This window comes from Pelmatolapia mariae, linkage group LG7 (genome assembly GCF_036321145.2).
Source record: "Pelmatolapia mariae isolate MD_Pm_ZW linkage group LG7, Pm_UMD_F_2, whole genome shotgun sequence".
Taxonomy (NCBI): Eukaryota; Metazoa; Chordata; class Actinopteri; order Cichliformes; family Cichlidae; genus Pelmatolapia; species Pelmatolapia mariae.
In genome coordinates, this window is record NC_086233.1 from 55,545,769 (window position 1) to 55,567,708 (window position 21,940).

Sequence of the window (21,940 nt, forward strand, 5' to 3'; positions counted from 1 at the left end):
GAAAATGAGGGAAAGATGGCAAAAGTGGTGTGAGGAGGAGAGGACAGGGAGATAGTTTTATTCTATTCAAAGGAAAACCAGAAGAGAAGAGACAATAATATCTCGAATCAGATTTGGACACACTGGATTAAACAGTTCACTATTCATTATAGGGAAACATGAAATGGGGAAATTTAGTCGCTGTGGAATAAGTGAAACCATTCAACATTTTCTGTTGCACTGTCAAAATTATCAGGAAGAAATTTATTTTTATTTTTTATTATTTGGTATGAGCGGATTCCGGTCCACACTCCAAACCAGTTGGTGGCGGTAATGCACCACATCGTTGTTTGCGAACCTCCAAAAACTCCTTAGAAGAAGAAGAAGAAGACGAAGAAGAAGAAGCGAATGACTGAGGATTTTAGACAGGCACATGTAAAGACAGCCGAATACAGTGCGAAGTGGTCCTGCGGGCGTCCCCGTTGCATAGAAACGAAAATTGTCGGGGACGTCGCACATTTACAAACTTGAGCTACCTGTTAACCCTGATAAATGAAGAAAATCGTTCACCTTTTCATATCGGGAAAAATGATATTCACGCGATAACAAGCGACGTTTAACCGGGCTTAACAACTGCGGCCAACGCTAGTTCTGTTAGCTTACTTGCGAATAACAATCGTTCCCTCCTGAGTGAGCTGTGAAAGGTACACTTCAGCACTTCAGAAAGAGAATGTAATCAGTGACGGGCTCAATTTTGTTGTCAGTTTCTGTGGGCATCTGTTTTTACTGACGTGAACCGTGACGTACCAGGAATAAGTGAAGTAAAGGCGAACCTCAAGTAACTAATGGCAAGCTAGCTAATACTCCCTGGGCAGTAGCCGTCTATCGGAGCTCCTGTGGGAGCCTAACGGAATTATTTTCAGGGATTTATAGCAGCAATCAAAAAGGGAGATATGGCTGTTGACGCTGGCAGCATCCCTGAACTGGACCAAAAGAAATACGATGCGGACGAACAGGTGAAGATCATCTGCTTGGGAGACAGCGCAGTTGGTAAATCTAAGTGAGTATTAGCTGGAAGCAGCGATCAACAACATTTGAGCTTTCCTAACATTGTGGGGTTGACACTTTTCTCCTTCTTTCGCAGGCTAATGGAGAGGTTTCTCATGGACGAATAGTATCCTTTAGCAGTTTATACAGTTCTTTGTGGATCTAGAAAAAGCAGGTGATAGGGTGCCAAGAGAGGAACTGTGGTACTGCGTGAAGAACAAGAGTGGTAGAGAAGTGTTGTGAGGCTGATGCAGGACATGTATGAGGACAGCGAGACAGTGGTGAGGTAGGTGTAGGAGTGACTGATGACCAGGTGGAAGAGGGGTTGGAGAGTTGGAGGTATGCACCGGAGAGAAATGGAATTAAAGTCAATAGAGGCAAGACAGAATACATGTTTGCAAATGAGAGGTAAACAGGAGTAACAGTAAGGGTAGTGAAGGTAGATGTGTTTAAATACCTTTGGTGGTCAACCATCCCAAGCAACAGACAGCGCACAAGAGAGTTGCAGAAGAGAGTGCTGGTGTGGTGGAATGGGTGAAGACACATGTCAGGGTAGCAGCAAGAGTCAACTGGAAGGTTTACAAGATGGTAGTGAGACCTGTTATGGCGTATGGATTGGAGACAGTGGCATTAATAGAAAGACAGGTGGTAGATATGAAGGAAGGTTGGAAAGATAAATGCTAAGATTTTCATTGGGAGGGATGAGAATGGACAGAATTAGAAATGACTTCATTAGAGGGCAATGCAGTTAGGGCGACAACGCAGGTTAAGCAATTTGGAGACATAGTGAGAGAGGCATGCCTGAGAGCATTTGGACATGTGATGAGGAGGGATAGTGGATACACTGGACAAAGGATGTTGAATGTGGAGCTCCCAGACAGGTGGAAAAGAGAGACACCTCAATGGAGGTTTATGGATGTAGTGAAGGAGGCCCTGCGGATGGTTGCTGTGACAGAGGAAGATTTTATTTAACTTTTATTTATATAGGGAATCCCATCCAATGTCTATTACACAAGAGAGACCTGTTTTAGACAAACATAGTAAAATTACAACAGTAAAAGAAACAAAGACACTAGTTTTGAAGTGAGATGGCTGCAGATGGTCCACTGTTGTAACCCCTAAAGGGAGCAGTCAAAAGAAGAAGACGAAGAAGCAATTTATAAATTGACTACTTAATTTTAAATTCAAGCAGGTGGGCTAGGAACAAAGACTTGGAAAAAGATTCTCTTAGCCCTAAGATGCTTTGAAGAAACAAGGTTCATATTGTTAAGATCCTTAACTCCTCGTGCAGTCGTCCCCAGCAGTTGTCAACCTATGCCTTGACTCTCTACAAACACACAGCCACTGTAGGAAACAAGACCATAGCAGTTGGTAAGTACCGTGCACTTGCTGTGACAACATAAAATATTTGAAACCAGTTTAAAATAATAATCTGCAAAACTTGAATTACCAAATTCTTTTTTTATTATTTTGATCCAAAGATTTCTGGGACACTGCTGGTCAGGAGAGGTTTCAAAACATGCATCCTTCATACTACCACAAAGCACATGCATGCATTATGGTAAGAACACATTCATTTGCTGAAAGTGTGCATGAAGAAGTGAGGATTAAAAGTAGTCTGAAAAATGTAACTATGTTGTCAGCAACCAAGGTGAACTTTTGCTAAATCTTTCATCTTTTTTTTCTTTTCTTTTTTTAAGGTTTTTGATGTTCAAAGGAAGCTTACATATAAGAATTTAGCCAACTGGTATAAGGAACTAAGAGAGTACAGACCAGAGATACCCTGCTGTGTTGTTGCCAACAAAATTGATGGTGAGTCTGCACGTTAAAGTTGGTGTGGAGTTCTTGTAATGACTATATGCAATGGTAATGTTAGAGTTCGATGTGTGACATGATTTCTTTAGGTTGCAGTATTTTTTTAACTGTTTTGTCCAGCAAACTGGACTTTGTGATTGTGATTGTTTTTCCACATCTGCAGCCGACATGAAGGTCACTCAAAGAAGCTTCAATTTCGGGAAGAAGCAAGGAATCCCGTTTTACTTTGTGTCAGCAGCTGATGGAACCAATGTAGTTAAGGTCTGAGCAGGTTTCTTTCTTCTCCTGTTGTTTTACGTAATGTGACTGGAGTGAAAGTGTTCATTTTATAAGCCAATTATCAACTTCAGTCAGTGTAGTTATTATAACATGTTCACACCACCTGAACTTCTACTGCCGTCTGATAGCTCTGACTGTGTACCTCTTTCATCAGATGTTCAGAGACATGATCAAAAGAGCAGTGGAGTACAAGCAAAACCCCAGTGACTTCATGGATGAAGTGATGCAAGAATTAGAGGTACACTAGCTTCTTTGATTACTAATGTCCTTGTCCTTAAGCAACTGTAGAATTTTAACTTCAAAGAATTAAATATTTGATTGTGCGGTACTTAAAGTAGGAAATATAATGAGTTTATTATTGTCCTTTGTTGTTTTAATACGATTACTGGAGATCCTCTCTACACAAAATCATCAATCATAGAGTTAGGAGTAGTGACGAACTATAAATATACTGGATATCAAAGATGGATCCAGCTGTCATTATATTACCCATTGGTTTTTAAAGCCAAGTTAAGTCTTGATAGCATTATGGTTGCTGTCTTATTAATTAATTAATTAATATTCAAAAGTTAGGTACAAATGTATAATAGATAATGTTAGCAATCTTAGTTTTGGCAGGCATCTGCTAATCAGGGTTAAAGCAGGATTTGAAAAGAGGTGGAATCCTAAGATTAGGTGTGCAGCATGGGGAAAAGTTACTTAGAAACTAGTCACAGTTTGTATTGCTGCTGAGACTCACTGATCTTGGATTTAGCTGACTGAATTCAAGATATAAGCAGATGTTGCTTAAGTTATATCTGATTTCCAACTCATAGACTATATAAAATTAGTAGGAAAGTTTGAATTTAGTGAGTGAATTTAATCTAATGTCTAATGTAGCATCAACAGCTTACATTTACACCACAGTCTGCACTGCAACCCATTCAACTTAGTGCATCACTGTCTACTTTACCACAGTATTGCAAACTAACCTGTTTTCATGCAAACTTTGAATAACAAAAAATATTGTACTTTAATTTGTTTAGCAAGACATTTCGCATTATGAAAAATACATAACTTCAGTAACACATCATCTTTATATCCAATCCCTGTTTTGAAAAAAAAAAACTCTGAAATGAATTAGGACTTTACAAGTAAGTTTTAAATTTCAGCTTTATAAAATGTCGCTTGCTGAGCAGTTCTTACCTTTGAAAATGATTCATCTTCCTCTCCCATCCAGTCTTTATCTCTCCCTGGGAAATACAGCAACTGTAGATTTAGGTAACAAAACACACTATGGTACAATCTGCAGAAAAGCAGTTTGAATTTGGTGATGTTTGTTAAGCTGTGTGAAAGCAGCATTTGATATCACTTCCTACAAATTTCAGAACCACAACTTTATTTACATCTGCACTGTGAACGCACCACAGGGATACAAAGTGAAGAGGTGTGTGTTTAGGGTGTAAGTGAGACTGTGGGATGTCATTATTTTCTTATTACTACATGCTGTCAGCTGGAAGCACCTCCAGGCCGCAGCACATGAAAAATTAAATCCCTCAACAGTATTATGTAGCTATTATTCTTCCTATCAGATTTAATTACGCATTTAATGAAGGTGCCGGAACACCGTTCCGGATCATTCCAGCCCACTTTAACCCCCGTTGCTAATAGTGTTAAGAAATCGAGTTTCAATGGCCAAAACTGAAAGATCAGAATTCTTAATACATTTAAAAGCATAAAAAAATCAATATCATTTGTCAGATTAGTGCATTCAAAATAAGTGAAACCTAGTTAACACCTACAGACTACAACTGCCTCTTTACACTCGTGCCATTTAAAGTGGTTCCAATTTTAAAGCTGTAACAAAATCACTACAAATTCATGATATAAAGAAATGTACATAATGTACAAACCTTTTTTTTTTTTGGCAAAAAAAAGTGTAGTTATGAGAAAATTTACTAATAACTGTTGACGATAGTGCTGATATCCTTCATTCACTGCTTTCTTACAGAATTTTGACCTCGAGAAGAAAGATAATTCAGAGGCAGAGGAGGACGGATTGAAGGCAGAGAGTCCAGAGTTAGTTTAAAACATTTCTGATGACACCTGAAGGATAATTTCTGCTGCTTCTGTCCGGTGTCAAGACATCTTAATCTCCGTGACCGACACCATCAGCAGGAACACTAATTGTAATTTTGGTGGTCTGCTTTTTAATTGATTGGAGGATGGCGCACAGTAATCTATAGATGTTTTAAATTACTGCCCTCTATTCTGTCTAGTGACGGTAGCGGGGAATAATAAATGTGGTGGAATGAATAGGATTTTTGTTGTTTACAGAGCTCATTTAGCTGCTGTCATTCATACTTTGAACAATATCTACTATTCTTAAGGTAGAAAATGAATGTTTGCTTAAGTGTGGAAAAATTACTATGTGAAGCATTGAAAAGTAACTCGCACAGCAAAGAGAACATGTGATTATGAACTGTACTTGCTGCTGTTCTCAGTGTTTGTGTGTAGTGTTGTGCCGTGCCAGCAGGGGAGCTGCATCTGTTGGCTGCATTAGTTTTATGATTTAAAATTTGTGTTTTTTATCTCTTCAATAAATGAGAACTTAATGTACCATGTAACCAAATCTTTATCATGTCTCTTTCCATCTTGCTGTAATGCAGCAATAGGAGCAGAGCACTAAATAATCAACTCATCACCATTTTATAAAAGAAAATGACAATAAGCTGCCTGTGACATGAGTAGATAATAACAGAGATATTAATTAATATTCAAAGTTAGGTACAAATGTATTTATGCATTTACACAATTTTGTATTTTTGCCACCACAGTGGATTTTAAATCAGTCAAGATGTGCAGACTTTAATGCAAGAGGTTTATTGAAAATTTTCATTAGCGTCTATGAATAATGGCCTTTTTTATACATGGTCACCCATTTTCAGAGGCCTGGAAAACTTCACTCATTTTAAATACAAAGACTGGATGTAAGACTTCTTTTGCACTCAGTGCTCAATTCTAGAGCCCAGCTCACTTGAGATGCTCTACTAGGCCTTCACTGCAGATGCCTCCAGTTTCTGCTTGTTTGTGGGCCATTCTGTATTCAGTTCATGAAAAGAGTGTCGAGAGTTATGGCTTAGCAATTAAAAAATATCCCTGAGAAGCTCTTGGGTTGCTTTTGCAGTATGCTTTGGGTCATTATCCATTTGGAATGTGACGTGCTGATTCTGGGCAGAGAGTAAAACCCCGTACACTTCTATCACCGGTCACATCAGCTGCACTGTATCCATATAAGCCCATGAGACAGCATTGTCTCAGCTATGTTTGAGATGACGGTAGATGGACTGATTCTTATATAGCGTTTTTCTACACAACTGGAGCACTCAAAGCACTTTATACAGTATGCCTCATTCACATAATAACTTTTTTCTAAGTGCTCTCATACTCCATTGGATGCACCAGAAAACAGCTTGGGGTTGAGTATCTTGCCCAAGGTCATGCAGACGCGAGAAGCCAGATCTACCTCCTGAGAGCATGATGATGGTTCGGATGAGCTGTCTATAGCATACTTTATGCTATAGACATAAAGTTTTATCTGTTCAACCAGCTTTTTTTTTTCCAGAACTGTGCAGGATCCTTAGATGTTTCATGACAAAGTCTAATATAACCTTCTTTTCCTTGAGTGTACCGAGTGGTTTGCACCTTGTTATAGTTCCATTCATAAACTATAATATAAATCTCTTGATTAATGGAGGGCACGCCTACCTCCTCATGAATATTTATGCCTTAGTTAGATGTTAAGGGTTTTTCCCACCAAGGAAAGAATTCTGAAATCATCCACTTTAGTTGTCTTCTGTGATCTTTTGGGCCTTTTTAGTGTCACTGAGTAGACATTTATTCCCTTTAAAAATGTACCATTAAGTTGGTGATTTGACCGAACCCTCCTTAAGTTTTTGCTCTCTGTCTTATGCTTTTGTTTTGCATTTTTCAGCCTAATTATGGGCTCCTTCAATTGCTTTGATGATCCTTGGACCTGATACTGAACAGCCTCATCTGGCATCAAACTGAGTGCCAATCATAGGAAATCATCTTACTTTTGAGTGTCTAAAAAATGGGGGGCTATATTATATAGTTTTGCTGTTTAAGATCCACTGTGGTGATGTGCAAAACAAGTAAAAGTAGTATTGTCCAAAAGCCTGTAGAAATGATGGCATGTTTACCCTTTGTGCCATATTTCCATTCAATAAATCACTGAAGAGACTGAAGTCAAAACAAGTAGACAAACTATTTCATGTTTTAATTATAAATTTATTACATAATATAACAAACATATATCTCTGTGGTGGAGATATCCTGGGCAACATCTCAGATCTTGCCTCAAACCTTTACTATCTCCCTTACTCTGCATGAGGAATACTAGGTAGCTTCTGGTTAACTCATATTTGTACACGGGATTTTGTGTATTAAAATGCAGAGGGACTTTTATATGAATACTTTTAAGTGTGCAAAGGGAGAATAATTGCAGATGAGTTTTCTGGTCATTTGATGCCAATAAGGGGAAGCTTAACCCGTGAGACAAGGCTGAGGTGTTGCAGTGATACATCCACCAATCTAAACTTCACAGTGCAAACAAGGAGAAAACTGACAATGAAAGAAAAAAAAAACCCTTTTGATGATAAGATCACTGGTTCCATTTGGTCACTGGACTCCAGTGGGTTTTTAAAAAAGTTCACGCTGCTGCCCCTATACTATGTAGATTGTGCTTTGTTGATTACAAAATAAGACAAAGATAATCCTTCAAGGAAATTATTTGACCAAATGATGTGTACTTCTGTTACACTTTGCTCATTTTGAGTCTGTATTTGTGGTAATCTTAGCCACCGGTCCAAGCAGTTATTTAGTACAGCACTTATTCTCCTAACCAGGCCAGGCTGTGTCATATGTTCACCCTTCATCACAGTAAATCAAGCAGTTGTCTCCAAATTTCATTTAAATCAATAATTTAATAATAGAGATATTAATTAATATGAGGAGAGTAGATTATATATATATATATATATATATATATATATACATATATATATATACTACTTCTTTAAAAAATAAAAGTAATGACTGTACTTCCAGCTGCAGGAAAATACAGAAGGATCTAACAAACATCTGTTCTCAAGATTTCCAGGAGATGGCACCATATTATCATATTATCTAACAGCTTTAGAGTGCTGTAACTAAGATAGTCCTAAAGCAAAGACAAATATACAGTGAAAAGTTTATTTACTTTTTGGCACATTTTTCCTTTGTGTTGTTTGTTCCTCACTGGATCACTTCATATAGCATATCCAAAACTCAGAAACTGAAGGTCTGAAAAAGGAAAGAGGAGTGCTGCCAGACAGAGTGGAGGGTAAAGAGCACAAATGCCATCTGGGAATGGGTTTACAAAACAGTGATACTGCATAAGCCGTGCCTACACAGTTACAAGGTGAGCTGTGGTTGTCTTGCAATATAAAATGTGACCGTGTTCATCAATAACGTGGTAATCTCAGTCTGTCTTGTTGCTCTTGAGCCGAGCAGTCCACTTTATGAAGACGTCACTTAGTACAAAACAAGAATGCCGGACGATGATGTTGAGTTTTGAAATGAAGATTAATGCATGTGTGCATTTTTATGTTTGTGTGTGCGTTTTGTGAGCATGTGTGTTTGTGTGACACAGCCACTGCCGGCAATATCTGATGGTAATACAGTAAGGCTATAGTGGACCAACTCCAGTGATGTAAACCCTAACAATTAACCACACACACACACACTCACACTCACTCTCTCGCACTGTCACACGCATTCTCATTGTTTCAATCCCAAACAAACGCACAAAAATGAAAACAAATAAGCGATTGCACACATACACACTGCCATACACACAGTGAAGAAGAACGACCACACAGAGAGATTCAGGGAATCCAGATGCACGCATGCTCTTGGACGATGGGTGGCTTTTATGTTAGCACCTTGTCACCTTGTTTTGTGCAAATCATCCCCTAGTTCATAGTTCAGAGTTCAAAAGTTCAAGAGTTCATAGAAAGAATAAAATCTGCTCACCTTTTTTTCACAGGTGGTTAACTATGCATATATGCCAAACATTCATATATAGATCTATATACTTTTTGTTTTTCAAAAATTTATATGAAATCTATTATATATACATTGCTTGTGATTAAAAAAAGCAAATATTTGTAGTTTGTTTATTTTTACAAGTGTAAGTATGTTTAGAATGGACAGGAGATTTTTTTTCTGCTCTTTTTCAGTCACTCTAAAATTCAGATGAGTCATGATCCACACGCTACAAAATCTACCCACAGTGTCCGAGGGTAACAAATCAAACGACAAAAGAAGAACTGATAAGAACAATTTTAAAAAAAGAAGTGTTCAAATGAGTCTGAGGACGTGACATCTACGTCAAAAATAAAAGAATAATCAGTGAGGTCACAGCGAGGCAGTGAGTGCTATTCCTACAACCCACATACACCGTTAAATTCCCCACCTGCTTTTACAAACTGTGAGAAAAAGAAACTAAACATGCGTGCACTTTTTCGCCAGGTGTAAGTGCCTTGGCATACTGATTGGATTCTGCTGATGTACAGAGGTTTTATTTTTTTACTGGTAATAGACATTTACTGGCTTCCCGTCAGAGAAAAGCTATAAAATGCATTTCGTTGTGTGAATAAAACTCACTGTTTCTCGCTGCCAGTAGAAGCTACTCATGAGTACAATTGTAGATTTGTATTGTTAAAGGAAAATTCAGTGTTTTTTTTTAAACAACCTGCGCCTTATTGTTTTGAGTTGTAGCTGTCCCTCTGTTTATGATATTTTACTCACTTAGAAAATGGTAAAGATCGAGGAAAGCAGCAATAATGTCAGGTTGTAAAATACTGAATTTTCTTTAAGACCTTGCAGAGGCTTTCCCATCCCCACAGCCTGAGAAACTACAGACATTTCCTGCAGTGGCATTTCAGAAGGGCATACACATCAAGCTCATTTAAGCTTGTATGGCAAGTTTTTATTGGTTATACAGGTAAAGGAACACAATTATTAGCTTTTTTTAAAAATTATTTGAACAGTTAAAGCTTGTTTCTCCAGGTTTCCATGCTTGGAAATTGATACCAGACCTTGTGCAAACTGGTCTAAGTAACATTATCAGGGGCAGGGATGGAATCTTTACTAGCTCTCTAACAGACTATGGTGGTGTTTAACTGTTGAAGTGTAAGAAAAATTCAATTTCTAGTAGTAAAACAGCAAGCAACCTCTTCATGCTGGTGCCCCAAACTTCCATCCCTGAGTGATAAACAGGCATAAGATGAAGAGCCCCTTTAAAGCCAGTCAGCTTGCACATAGGTGGCCGGTGCCCTTGGTGTGTTATTGTGGATACACGGACAGCGGGATCTGTTGCTGAAGCAGTAGGGATGGGTGTCAACTGGGGTCTCAGCCTCACATTACGGGATGCCCTTTAGTATGAAGGAAGACCGTAAGAAAATAAAAACAAACAACAAACTCTTTGTCAAAAACATGAAGCAACTCGTCATGCTACGGTTCAAAAAAGGAGTGACCATAAGGAAAGTTGGATACCTATGACAAAAACTTCATTTCCATATTTATATACTTTTTCCTTTCAAATATATATATATATATAGAATACTTATATATATGTACATATATATATATATAAGTATGTATATAATTGGTAGAAATGAGTAAACTATTAGTGGAATAGATTTAAAGATTTCTCTCTGCCTTCTATACTAAAAACCAAAAAAACAGGTGCAGATTAATTTATTATATTTCCTCTTTGCAACATTGTCTTTTCTCCTGAAAGCTATATTTAAATACATATATATATATGTATATATTATATAATACCTATATATAATATTCCCTTTGGAAAACCAAAAAAAGAAACTGATTATGAAAAAAAGCCACGAGTGTTGGTTAAACATTCTCCAAATATAATAAATAGCACAGTCTGGGTACCAAGGCAGAGGGGGTTTTCTCCCACGGTTTACTTTGTGGAGCTCCGACTCTGGGCTCTAAAGTCTTCGGTTTAAAAACAGCACGTATTCAGAAGACACACCTTTTTCAGGGCTGTGTGTCCGTAGCACTGTGTTCATTGCTGTTGATCTCTGTATAAATATTTTGAAAGGCAACTGAGCTTTCTGTGTGGAACAAAAAATTCTGCCTCCTCCTCCTCCTCCTCCTTTACTCGAACTGCAAGAAGGCTTTCAGCAGCCTAATAGAGGGACCTGGGGGGGTTATTTGGGAGGGGAGGTAGAAAGGAGAGGAGGGAGCGAGAAAGTGGGGATGTTACTAAGGAAACAAGTGAACCTTTCACAAATCAAATGTTCTAATTGGAGCTCGTCTGGCTCGTCTTAGCAAAAAATAAATAAATAAAAATGCCAAATATCATTTTGGGTCTGATTTAATTGGCCACAAAAGCAGGGTGGTGGGCAAGAAGAAAAATGAATGTATCGACTCCTCCTCTTCAGTGCATTGCCAAGTGCAGGGTGTTAATGCAGAACGGAAACAGAGTGTGCCTAAGAGCTGCAGGTCAACATTTGTGATGCCGAACATAAAAGCAGCTGGAGTAAAAGAGGAGCGGCCCCTATCGCATCGCTTATTTTCCTCAGCTCCGAATCTTCTGTCTGTCTTCACCGATCTCCATCTGTGGCTGTGTCTCAGGGCAGGGGTCAGCTCTCCAGCAGCTGTTTCAGTGCTCGCTCAATGTTCATGCGGTGTCCGACTCGTGTCACTCCCAGCTCTGCAAAGTCATCCTTGGTTAGAGCAGGGAGGTGAGAACCTTCGATCTCATGTTCCTGAAACCCTGCTCTGTGCTCCCCCAGGTTGATGCTCTCCAACCAGTCTCCAACATCATACTTGTTCCAGAGGTGGAGGGGTTTTTGGTGAAAGGGTCGTAGAGCTAAAAGTGGTGAACCTAACCCAGGTGAATGGGAAGGTGACGGGGACGGGGAGCGAGAGCGGGAACGGGCGCTGGAGCTCCTCATTACAAAGCGGACCTCCTTTGGCTCCTGGGGTAGGCTGAGGCTCGAGGATTTGAGGATAGTTTGTGGCGGTGTGGTTGGTGAGGTTGGTAGGCCGTAGCCTGAGAATCGTCCGAGAGGGTCACCCCGATCAGGTGAGCCTGAACCTGGGCTAGGGGTGCGTCGGGTGATGGGGTAGCGACTGCCAGGGCGGATGGTGTATGTGGTTCCATAACTTCTTTGAGAGATGGTGTGGAGCTCACCTAGGCTGCTGAAAAGTCTGGTGGAAACAGACAGAGGCACGAGGCTTTAAGAATAAGGAAGACTCTGTTAACGAAAATAAAATAAAGAAGAAAAAATGACACCGAACTTTGGGTTATAGAGTCCAGTAAAAAAATATTTGCCCCATTCCTGATTTCTTAGTCATTGTTTTTCTTTCATATTTCTCACACTTGCATTTTTTTTTAGATCATTTTAATGTTAGACAAAGAAAACCAGAGTTAATAAAAAATGCCATTTTTAAATTATGATTTCATTTATTAAGGGAAAAAATTTTATCCAAACGTGAAATAATGCCACCTAAACCAAATAACTAGTTATGCCACTCATTTGCAATCAAGCATGAGCCAATGAGTCTTTACACTGTGGAGGAATTTTGATCCTCTCATCTTTGCAGAACTATTTTATTTCAGCCACACTGGAGAGTTTTTGAACATGAACAGCCTGTTTAAGGTCATGCTAAGGCACCTTGATAGGATTGAAGCTCAGACTTTGACTAGGCCACTACAAAATTCATTTTTTATTTGTTTTTAGCCATTCAAAGCCTACTTCATATTGCCAGACAGATTCTATTTAAGTGATTTCTTGATTCAAGGGTCTGGCAGTAATCCTGCTTGGATGTCCAGTGAAACTAAACTCCAAAAAATACATTTAGTCACAATGAATTTGTGATTTAACAAGGTGGGCAATTGTATTTTCCCATTGGGCCAGGCAGTTTTGGATAGCTTTTTTCCCTTAATAGATAATATCATTATATTAAAACTGCATTTTTGTATTTATTTGAGTTATGTTTATCTAATATTAAAATTTGTTTGATGATCTGACAAATGTAAGTACGAGAAATATGCAAAAAAAATTAAAAAAAAAAATCAGAAAGTGGGCAAATACTCTTTCAAAGCATGTATATAAACAGCAGTCATTCATTTTAAAGTAGGTTAGTGCAGAAGAGAGGTTAATGGCTGTTAGAAAGATCAAACTAGTCAGACTAAGAACATCTAGCTATGCAAGTGACTACAGGGTAGTTCTCCAAAATAAAAGCCCTAGCCCTAATTTTTAGTCACAACCATAAAAACGCCTAGTCCCTGTGACATTAATGAACGTGTTTTTGCTATGATTAATTCAATTAAAGCTGTTGAGTCATACTATATGCATCCTTGAAAAGGTTAGTGTGACCAACATTAGATTACAAATACAGTGTCAAACATGTATTGTGTTACACTGAAACTGCCGATATCACTAACCTGAAAGCAGAATTCATTTTCTAATGTGTGACAAATTCTGTAGAAACAAACGCACACACACACACACACAGACACACACACACACACACCCACATTTAGATGCAGAAGGCAGATCTAAAAGTAGAATATTAAATTTGATTTTCAGCTCTCTTGCACATTAGTTACATTTTGACTCTCTCAAAAAAATGGATACAGTAAATATTCAATTTCATGACCACGAATTACATTGTGTGAAGAAGCAGGTGGCAATTGCTGTTAAACACTAATTAGCATTATTTACTCGTTAATTAAAGGAGTAAATGATCTTGGAAGCTTGGCTAACACTTAATTCAGTGCAATACGTTTAGCATTTAGGAGCTCAACCTTTCCATTTGAAGCATGAGGATGAAGGATCGTACTCACATAAACACTGAGGTATAACTATTATTTTTTTATAGTGACCTGATATGGGAGAATAGTTTTAATAGTCTAGTCACCTTTTTATACATATATATATCACCCTTTTTTGAAAGTTATTAGAAGCATAAATCTGTGACAGTCTTAGAGACTGAACGTTAGTATAAGAACAAGAACAGTAAGAAAGAGGGATGGATACAATTAAGGAAATTTTAGCTATCATTGTGCAAGCAAGGAAAAACAGATAGGAGAAACTAAACTACTGAGTTACTACAGTGGTGTCTTATTCATGCATGTTAACATGTCTGAAGGTGTAGTACACATTTTCCATCTCCTGCATGTTTTTGAAACTTTTTTATTGGGTGAGATTTGGAGTAAAAGAGTGTAATGAAAGATCGGTAGCTAAGCAGCACTCAGGCTGGAAAAATGTTCAGACTACGGGGAGCTGACAGATATGAGATGAGCTCCATGCGCACTTACACAGTCGTCCTGCCCTCCTGGGCGCACAGTCAGTTCTAGACCAATCAGATCAGAGCAGCAGGGCGGAGCATGCAAGGTGAGCAGAGAGAGAGCAATGGGAGAGAATGTTAGCATCACTCAATGAGACGCAGCCTGCCAACCAGACTTATAATCTGCCTCAGCCCGCTCCGCTGTCTTTGCTGTGTGTCATCTACATGTATAGGTGTATGTGACTGTGTGAGTGTATGACTGTTCATCAGTAGATGGGCATGAATGCATTTTTGTGCTTGGGTTGCTCTATGTGTCAGTATGACAAAGACAGCAGAGTGGGTTTCAGCACCTGAAGGTCTGACCAGTGGGCTACATGAGAGAGAAATGAGCACACTGTTCACATATCAAACACTGCACAAAGAAAAACGAACAAATAAAGAAACACAACAGGACAGCACATGTCTCTTGACTTTTAAAGCTGCTTTTGTACTTCATTTCACATACATTTATATAAGAAAATAATATTTTTTTTAACATGGATTTGTATGTAGAGCACAGTATATAAGCGGTGAATGCACGTGTGTTTTGGTGGAGCATATTCTGTTTTATCATGGTTTAAAATACAAGACAGTCAAGGATCATGGCCATCCTCAACACAAACACTGAAAATCAAAACAAAGTTATGCAACTTTCATTAAAAAAGAAATAAAAAAAACAAAGGAAAGAAAACCAAAAAGCACAACAGAAATGAGAAACACACTTTTGTACATGACCCAAAGCTTTGGTACACAGCACATGAACAAGGTGGAGACAAAATTCAGCAGTGTAGTCTTTGAAGGGGTTTAAATGGGGCACAGAGGGGATGGGGTAAGTGATGGACGAATGTGACAATTAAGAGTGCGGAGATGCTGATGCTCTACGTGAAATGCTACAGCAGGTGAAGAGACACAGAGGCGGAGAGGGAGAGAGAGAGAAATAATGGTGTGCGCAGTCATCTTTTTTACAGCCAAGGGCAATCAACTGTCAGCATGTAGATAGTGGTGATCTCTTCATTTGGATAACATTAGGAAGGTGTGAATCCAGTCTGAGCCGGTCTTACTTGATATGTTGTATTTGATATAATTCGAGCTTCATATTTAATTTATGGTCATCCAAAAGTCCAGTGTCTTGTACAAACAGGGATTTAGGACACCAAAGTATTCGGACAGCATGTTTCTGTTTCTAATAGCAGTAATGAATTCCTCTGTAAAGACACATTGCTTTAACCCTGAACCATTAAATAATTGCCCGAAAGTCAAATTTTTTTGATTTTTTTTTTTTTAACAAAATCAATATTAATTTGCATATTTTAGTTGTGCAGTTTGTATCATATTTGCTACATCTGTATGGTGGCCCTGAGAGGCCAAACGGACTGAAACTTCAGAAAAAACCAGCAATAAGAAAAACGCTGCAAAAGCACACAAAACACAACGGAAATAGATAAAACAAAAACGGAAATAGGAAGAACCAAAATATGCTGAGAATTGCGCTGGGAGACACTTAAAAGAAGAAAGAAAGAAAAGATGAGAGGTAAGTGTGTTAGCCTAACTATTAGCCTAAAAAGCCATCATCAGTATTATATGAATCATGAGATTAAAACACACTTACCTAGCATGTTTTAGTACCTGCAACTGGTCCATTGGGCTATTGTCTCCCCAGAAACACTTCCCTTGTGCTTTTGGAAATCTGTTTTTTCCTATTTCTGTTTTCCTTTTTCCTATTTCTGTTTTTCCTATTTCTGTTTTCCTTTTTCCTATTTTCGTTTTTCCTATTTCTGTTTTCCTTTTTCCTTTTTCCTATTTCCGTTTTTCCTATTTCTGTTTTCCTTTTTCCTATTTCCATTGTCTTTTGTGTGCTTCTGCAGCGTTTTTCTTTTTGCTGGTGTTTTCTTAAGTTGCAGTTCATTTGGCCTCTCAGGGCCACCGTACCTCTGGCTTTTTTTGGCAAACTATTTCTTTAAAATGTATTGCACAATTTATTTTGTTTTTCTGAGGGAAAAAAACACTGATTGTGTAGAAGTCTCAAAAACTGTATGTATCAAATATGATATACTAGGCATTAAGGGGTTGGAACATCAAACTATACTTGTCTAGAGCAACAGTAAGGATTAAATTCTGTGAATGGTCATTAACTTGTAGCTCTATGGTGATTAGTTCTACAAAGACTTTCTCATTGTTCTTTCCCAGTCAGCGCTGTAACTGATTCCACTGACTCGTGGATGGAAACATGAAAATGCGATGCACAAGCTTTGGTGTGTGAAGTTGATCATGTCCTTTCGCTGATGTCACCATGATGAGAAGACTATGAAAAGTATGTTTTGACATCTTGTCAATCTAATATCGTCTGTTCATATCTTTCAGCTCCTCTTAGCAGCAGCGAAGTATGGTGGAAGCAACTTCTTCCATTCCCAATATTCACATAGAGAGAATATGATACAAGAAAAAAAATCAGAGAAGCTGAGCGAAGGCTGTGAAAGAAAATCCAACTCAACTGCATCTAAAAAAGTGATCACAAACCACAGAGCTCTTTGTAAGGCTGAGACAGATCCACGACTCCATGACAATGCATTTAACATCACGTCCTGTCAATTGTATTAAATGAGTAGCACTTCAGTGGGCAGCCAGTAAAAGATACCATCTGTCCTTCTAACCTCAGATGTTAACTACCAGCCTGTCGAGCCACAAAAACACAACCAGTCTGAAGCCGGTTGCTTTACACTGGAGTAAATCAAAAGAGAAGATCCCACCACTTATGACAACATGACTCTTGAAGACTTTTGACGGGGTCAGACTTTGTCTGGTAATCTCGGCATTAACAGCCTTGTTAATGCTGAGATTGTGAGTGGATGGATTTCAACATGGCACACACCATTATAGTTCAGACAGGTTCAAATACTTGTTAAAATACATCCTTGAACCTTTGAGGTTATCACTGATGATAAAGTCTCTTGTCTTATCAATTATTATCAGCGATGACCGCAAAGAGCAGTGTATATGAGGATGTATTATGCACTATTTGAACAAAGGCTTTGGGAAACACTGGAAGGGGAGCTACTAGCAGGGTCATAGGTTAGAACCCAGAAGTGAGACTGTGCAAGAGATGAGGAGAAGCTTTCAGGAAGTACGTGCCTCCAAGCCCCGTTACCTTGTTTGCACCAACGGATAATCTACTACACACACATACACACACACACACACACACACCACTAGCTTATCGACTACTACCGTCTACTCTTACCAACACAGAACACTTAACAGGAAGCAAAGGAGTACAGCTGTAACTATGGAAACAAGTAGCAGTTTAGACCCAAGACCAGAGCCATCAACTGTAGTACTACTGTACTGTATCTCTAAAAACAATCATTTCTTGAAAAACATTGTGCTGTAGTAATACTTTAATTGTCTTTTTTAATGATTCTTGAGAGGCTGTACAAGTGTCAGTGAAGGAATCAGCTGATGCAAACAAGGTAACAAATAACAGTACAAAGAATATTAATGGAAAAAAAAGATGTATAAAAGTACTGTTCTCCTTCAATGGGCTGATAGGCTCGTTATGTAAAATATATTTTTAAAAAAGCTTTGGTTTACCCTAGAGTTTATAACCTTAAGGTTTACTCTCTTCGGTGTCCTCACATCTGCAGAAATATAAAGGATTTCATTGTACTTTCAGGTAAGGTGTGAAAAAAGAAACCCACAGATATCAGACAAAAACACCAGTGTGCTTCAGTTAACTCTGAGACAGCTGCTGCTATGTGAGAAGTCTTCTTCTTACGGATGTTAAAGACCAAGGCATGACCTGCTAATGTTATAGGATATATTAACTATGCTGTTCCACTAATATTGTCAGGGAAACTAACACCAACAATGTTAGTGACCTCTGATCTCATTACTATTTACCATCACAACAACTTAAACAGAAATGTACTAGCTTATAAAAAGAATGCACAATGGAAGATAACAATAGACATTGGTGTAAATAAAGTGATATAATAAAAATGCTGATAAACTAGAGAAAATAATTAACTCAGTGTCAAGAAGTAATTTAAATAAATCAAAAACACACAATGCTAGACTTTTTTTACTCTACCACTACATAAAGAAAAGATAAGAATGAAACTTAAAAGGATTTGTTTTTTTATTAAAACCCTTTGTTCCCCTACTTTATAAGATCGTGTCTTACCTGGCACCTGCCACAGGTGACTTCCTTCCTGGATCAAGTGATGCTCCCAGAGGTTCCTCTCCTAGTGATCTGGTGTCTTTATTTAGCTGCTGTAGTCGTGAACTGAGCTCTCCCATAACAGATGGTTTTGCTCCCTCATCTGCACCCAGCCCCAGTCCCAGCCCACCAAGATTTCCCAAACTCCCAATACCTAGCCCCACTCCTGGGCCACGGGGCTCCACTGGGTCTCCCCATAGCTTGGACCTCCTCTGGAAGAGGTAGCGTGGCTTGGTGGGGGCTAGACCAGTAACTGAGGCTGAACCACCTGGGGGGAGCCCAGCTCCTCCAGCTGCAGCAGCAGCCAGGGCAGCAGCCTGCTGCTGTGATAGCAGCTCGCTGTCAGAGCTCTGCTTCAGCAGAGGGTCCCTGAAAGTGACGGGGCCTTTACTGCCTCCTATCTGGGATTTTAGTCGGGGCTTAGGAGGCACTGGCGGCTTGTCGAGCACAAATGTCTGCCCGTCGGCATAGGAGGTGTGCGTGGTGTGTGTGTCGGCAGGCTCGCCGCTTTCTGAGGACAATGTGGACATGCTGGAAACCGTGGAGACGGTGCTGGTGGTCTCGAGATGGTGGTCTCGCTCTCTCTCGCTGGAGCTGCGCGTGTCAGCTTCCTCCACGCCTGAGTCAGCCGCAGAGCCAGACTCACCCACCGGTGGGGGCTCCAGAGGGTCAGAGGGCTTCCCTGAGACAGCTGCTGCACTGGGTGGAGGCAGGGGTTGAGCAGGCTGAGTGGGGGTCACAGCTGGCTTTGCTGGGGTTGAGGGCGTTTGTGGCGTTGGTGTTGCAGGGGTGGCGGGAGACACAGCAGGCTTAGCTGGAGACACTGGCGCCCCTTGTGCCTGTGCCAGTAGCCCATTAGCAAACTCATCTGGTGGCGGAACAACTCCAATCTTACGTAGCTCCTCTCTTGTTTCCTCATCGCTGGAGGATAACATGGCAGGGGGAAGGGTTACTGTGTACGGATCCACATCCTCCTCTGAGCTTCCCTGAGCCAGACCCTTCTCCTGGACTGGACTGGCAGAACGCTGAACTTGGAGCTGGGTCTGGGGCTGGGCGACACTGGGACTGGGGGATTTAGCGCGTGGACTTGGTGATTTGCTGGGCTCCATGGAGGCTGGGGCAGGTGTCTGCTCTTGTTCTGAATCCACTCCAACAGCCTGCCCATTACTGGTGGCATGGACCATGATTAGCCCTGCTGTTTTCTGCTGTGATGTATCCATAATACTGATCAACATACTCTTTTTATCCTCTAACCTCTTCTCTTCCTTCCTTTCCTCTATCCTGGCCTCCATCTCCTGCCGGAATGATACAGGTGACGAAGATGAAGCCCACTGTGGCTTGGTGGGCTGCGGGGATAAAATTGATGCTGCGGAGGATCCAACCCCGAAACCCGCTACCTTGGCGCTTTTAGGTGAAAAAGGGGGAGATGTAGCTGTCCCTTCCCCATGTGGAGACTCTTTGGTCTGAGTGTCAATGAATATTACACCCTGGCCTAATTGCTCTTGTTTAGTCCGAGGCTCTGGGCTGCTAGTAGGGGACTGGCTCTGGGAGGTCAGTGCCCTCTCCCTTGCGGCCAGCGCAAGAGCCAGTGGTGAATTGGGGTCCAGAGGCTTTCCTGTAAGTGGATGGATAAAGGTGGTCCCACTAGGTGAAGGGCTCAGAGCCAAGGCAGGGGGAGGCAGCTGTCCCAGCTCTCGTGTCAGCATCCGTTCATCGATGGAGTGAGACTGAGTCAGAGAGGGGGAATCAGAGCTGGTGGTAGATGCCCCCTCCATGGTCCCAACAGAAAGGAAGACAGTGGATTTCCTCCGTTCTTCTAGGCGACGCTCACGATCCTTTACAGCTCCAGCAATTGCAGCGGCAAAGGGGCCCTTGCCCTGAAACATCATCTCTCCTTGAACACGCATACGCTCTCGCTCAGCCATCAGCTGCTGCTGGTAGTAGTCTGCACGGCTGGTGTGTGTGTGCCCGTAGGTAAGTGGGTGTCGTCCTGAGGGTGAGCTCTCTCGCGAGTGGGCAGCAGCTAAGGCCAAACTAGCTTTTTCTTGTGCATCTTCCACCTGCAGTGTAGAGACCAAAAAAATCAGGTCAAGTTCCTTCTCTTTTTTTTTTACATTCAAATTAAAGCAAAAACAATAAATAAACAAAATCAGATAGCATCGATAACATTCCACCTACCTGTAGCTGTTTCACCAGAGGACTCTTCTTTCTTTGGGGCTTGGTAGGTGTGTACAGTCCAATGCTAAACTGACCCACGTTTGCGTAAGGGTTGTCAATAACCCGACCTTTCCTTTTGATTCGCTCAGGTGGAGTAGCAGCAGAAGGACGTGGAATTTCTGTAGGTTCAACAGGTAAATGAGAAGAATCCTGCAGAATGATCATGGAGCGTGCTTTCTTCTGTCTCTCAATGTGTGTGGCCTGCCGCTGAGCGGCCTCGTAAGGCAGGTCCAAGGAGGACGGCTTGAAGCTCGAACGTCCTGCAGGCTCATGGCCCTGACTCTGTGTTCTCGATGGAGGTGGAGGGGGGCAGAAAGCTGGGGGAGGACCAGTGTCTAGATAGTAAGGAGGAGGAGGAGGTGCCGTTTGTGGAGGGGGAGGGATAGGGTGGGGTTGCGAGTGGTCTCGGAGGCTGTCTGTCATAGAGGAACTGCGGGGAAATCGGTGTTCGCCTGCAAGAGCAGACAGCCGATCCTCCTCAGTGGCACCTGATGACAGTAAAGAGAGCAAAGAGCACAGATCATCTGGTGATAAACAAGCTCTTGAAAAAGTGCCAAGCTGGTCCACATAAAAAATGTACTGCATCCATCTGTAAATTTGTTTACTTACATAGATAATATGTATCAGGTGTCAAAAAACATGATTATTAAAGTAGTTTAATAAAACATACAGTTCTATTTTTGACTCACGTAGGAATCAGTTAAAGATTCATTTAACGAGTATACTTACAAAAAGCATAATGTTTAATAATACAGTTGCGTATTAATAATATATATGTTTATCTACTTTTGAAACAAGCTCTGTGCTACTTGAACAACTGCTTTCTAAATCTGTTCCAGTATCCAGTATTCATATTTGCAAATTTTCAACATTCAATGCCAAGTAATTATATATCCCACACTGTCAACTGACAACATTTGTTAATCAGTCAAGTTTTGACATGGCACATTACGACTTAACAACGAGCTTCAGTCTCAG

At 40.3% G+C, this 21,940-nt stretch overlaps 2 protein-coding genes across 11 annotated transcripts in view; one reads left to right on the forward strand and one right to left on the reverse strand.

The window, feature by feature from the left end:
* Nucleotides 1–262: 262 nt before the first annotated feature.
* On the forward strand, nucleotides 263–5,742 carry rabl2 (RAB, member of RAS oncogene family-like 2). Its single transcript, XM_063479824.1, has 8 exons — nucleotides 263–1,039; nucleotides 1,124–1,153; nucleotides 2,318–2,397; nucleotides 2,508–2,587; nucleotides 2,727–2,838; nucleotides 3,005–3,102; nucleotides 3,275–3,358; nucleotides 5,111–5,742. Exons 1-8 carry the CDS (start codon nucleotides 933–935, stop codon nucleotides 5,186–5,188), a joined length of 669 nt encoding a protein of 222 aa, XP_063335894.1. The 5' UTR covers nucleotides 263–932; the 3' UTR covers nucleotides 5,189–5,742.
* A 1,654-nt stretch (nucleotides 5,743–7,396) lies between these two features.
* shank3a (SH3 and multiple ankyrin repeat domains 3a) overlaps nucleotides 7,397–21,940 on the reverse strand; it is a 194,432-nt gene continuing 179,888 nt past the window's right edge. For 6 of the 10 annotated variants that reach the window (XM_063479829.1, XM_063479827.1, XM_063479826.1 and 3 more), the window contains 3 exons: nucleotides 20,924–21,450; nucleotides 18,710–20,805; nucleotides 7,397–12,405 (listed from right to left, as the gene is read on the reverse strand). In XM_063479829.1, the coding sequence (XP_063335899.1) occupies nucleotides 11,835–12,405; nucleotides 18,710–20,805; nucleotides 20,924–21,450 (3,194 nt within the window). In that variant the 3' untranslated portion in view covers nucleotides 7,397–11,834. Of the gene's footprint in view, nucleotides 12,406–13,645; nucleotides 13,683–14,521; nucleotides 14,557–18,117; nucleotides 18,165–18,709; nucleotides 20,806–20,923; nucleotides 21,451–21,940 lie in introns of all 10 variants that reach the window. The other 4 variants (XR_010094398.1, XM_063479832.1, XR_010094399.1 and 1 more) reach the window with 4 other exon arrangements.

What these genes read in the sequence shown, in the direction of transcription:
- rabl2 (XM_063479824.1), top strand. Translation starts at nt 933, where the DNA reads ATGGCTGTTGACGCTGGCAGCATCCCTGAACTGGACCAAAAGAAATAC. An exon ending in AGCGCAGTTGGTAAATCTAA is followed by an intron (nt 1,040 to 1,123) that starts GTGAGTATTAGC and finishes CTTCTTTCGCAG; the next exon opens with GCTAATGGAGAGGTTTCTCA. An exon ending in AAGCACATGCATGCATTATG is followed by an intron (nt 2,588 to 2,726) that starts GTAAGAACACAT and finishes TCTTTTTTTAAG; the next exon opens with GTTTTTGATGTTCAAAGGAA.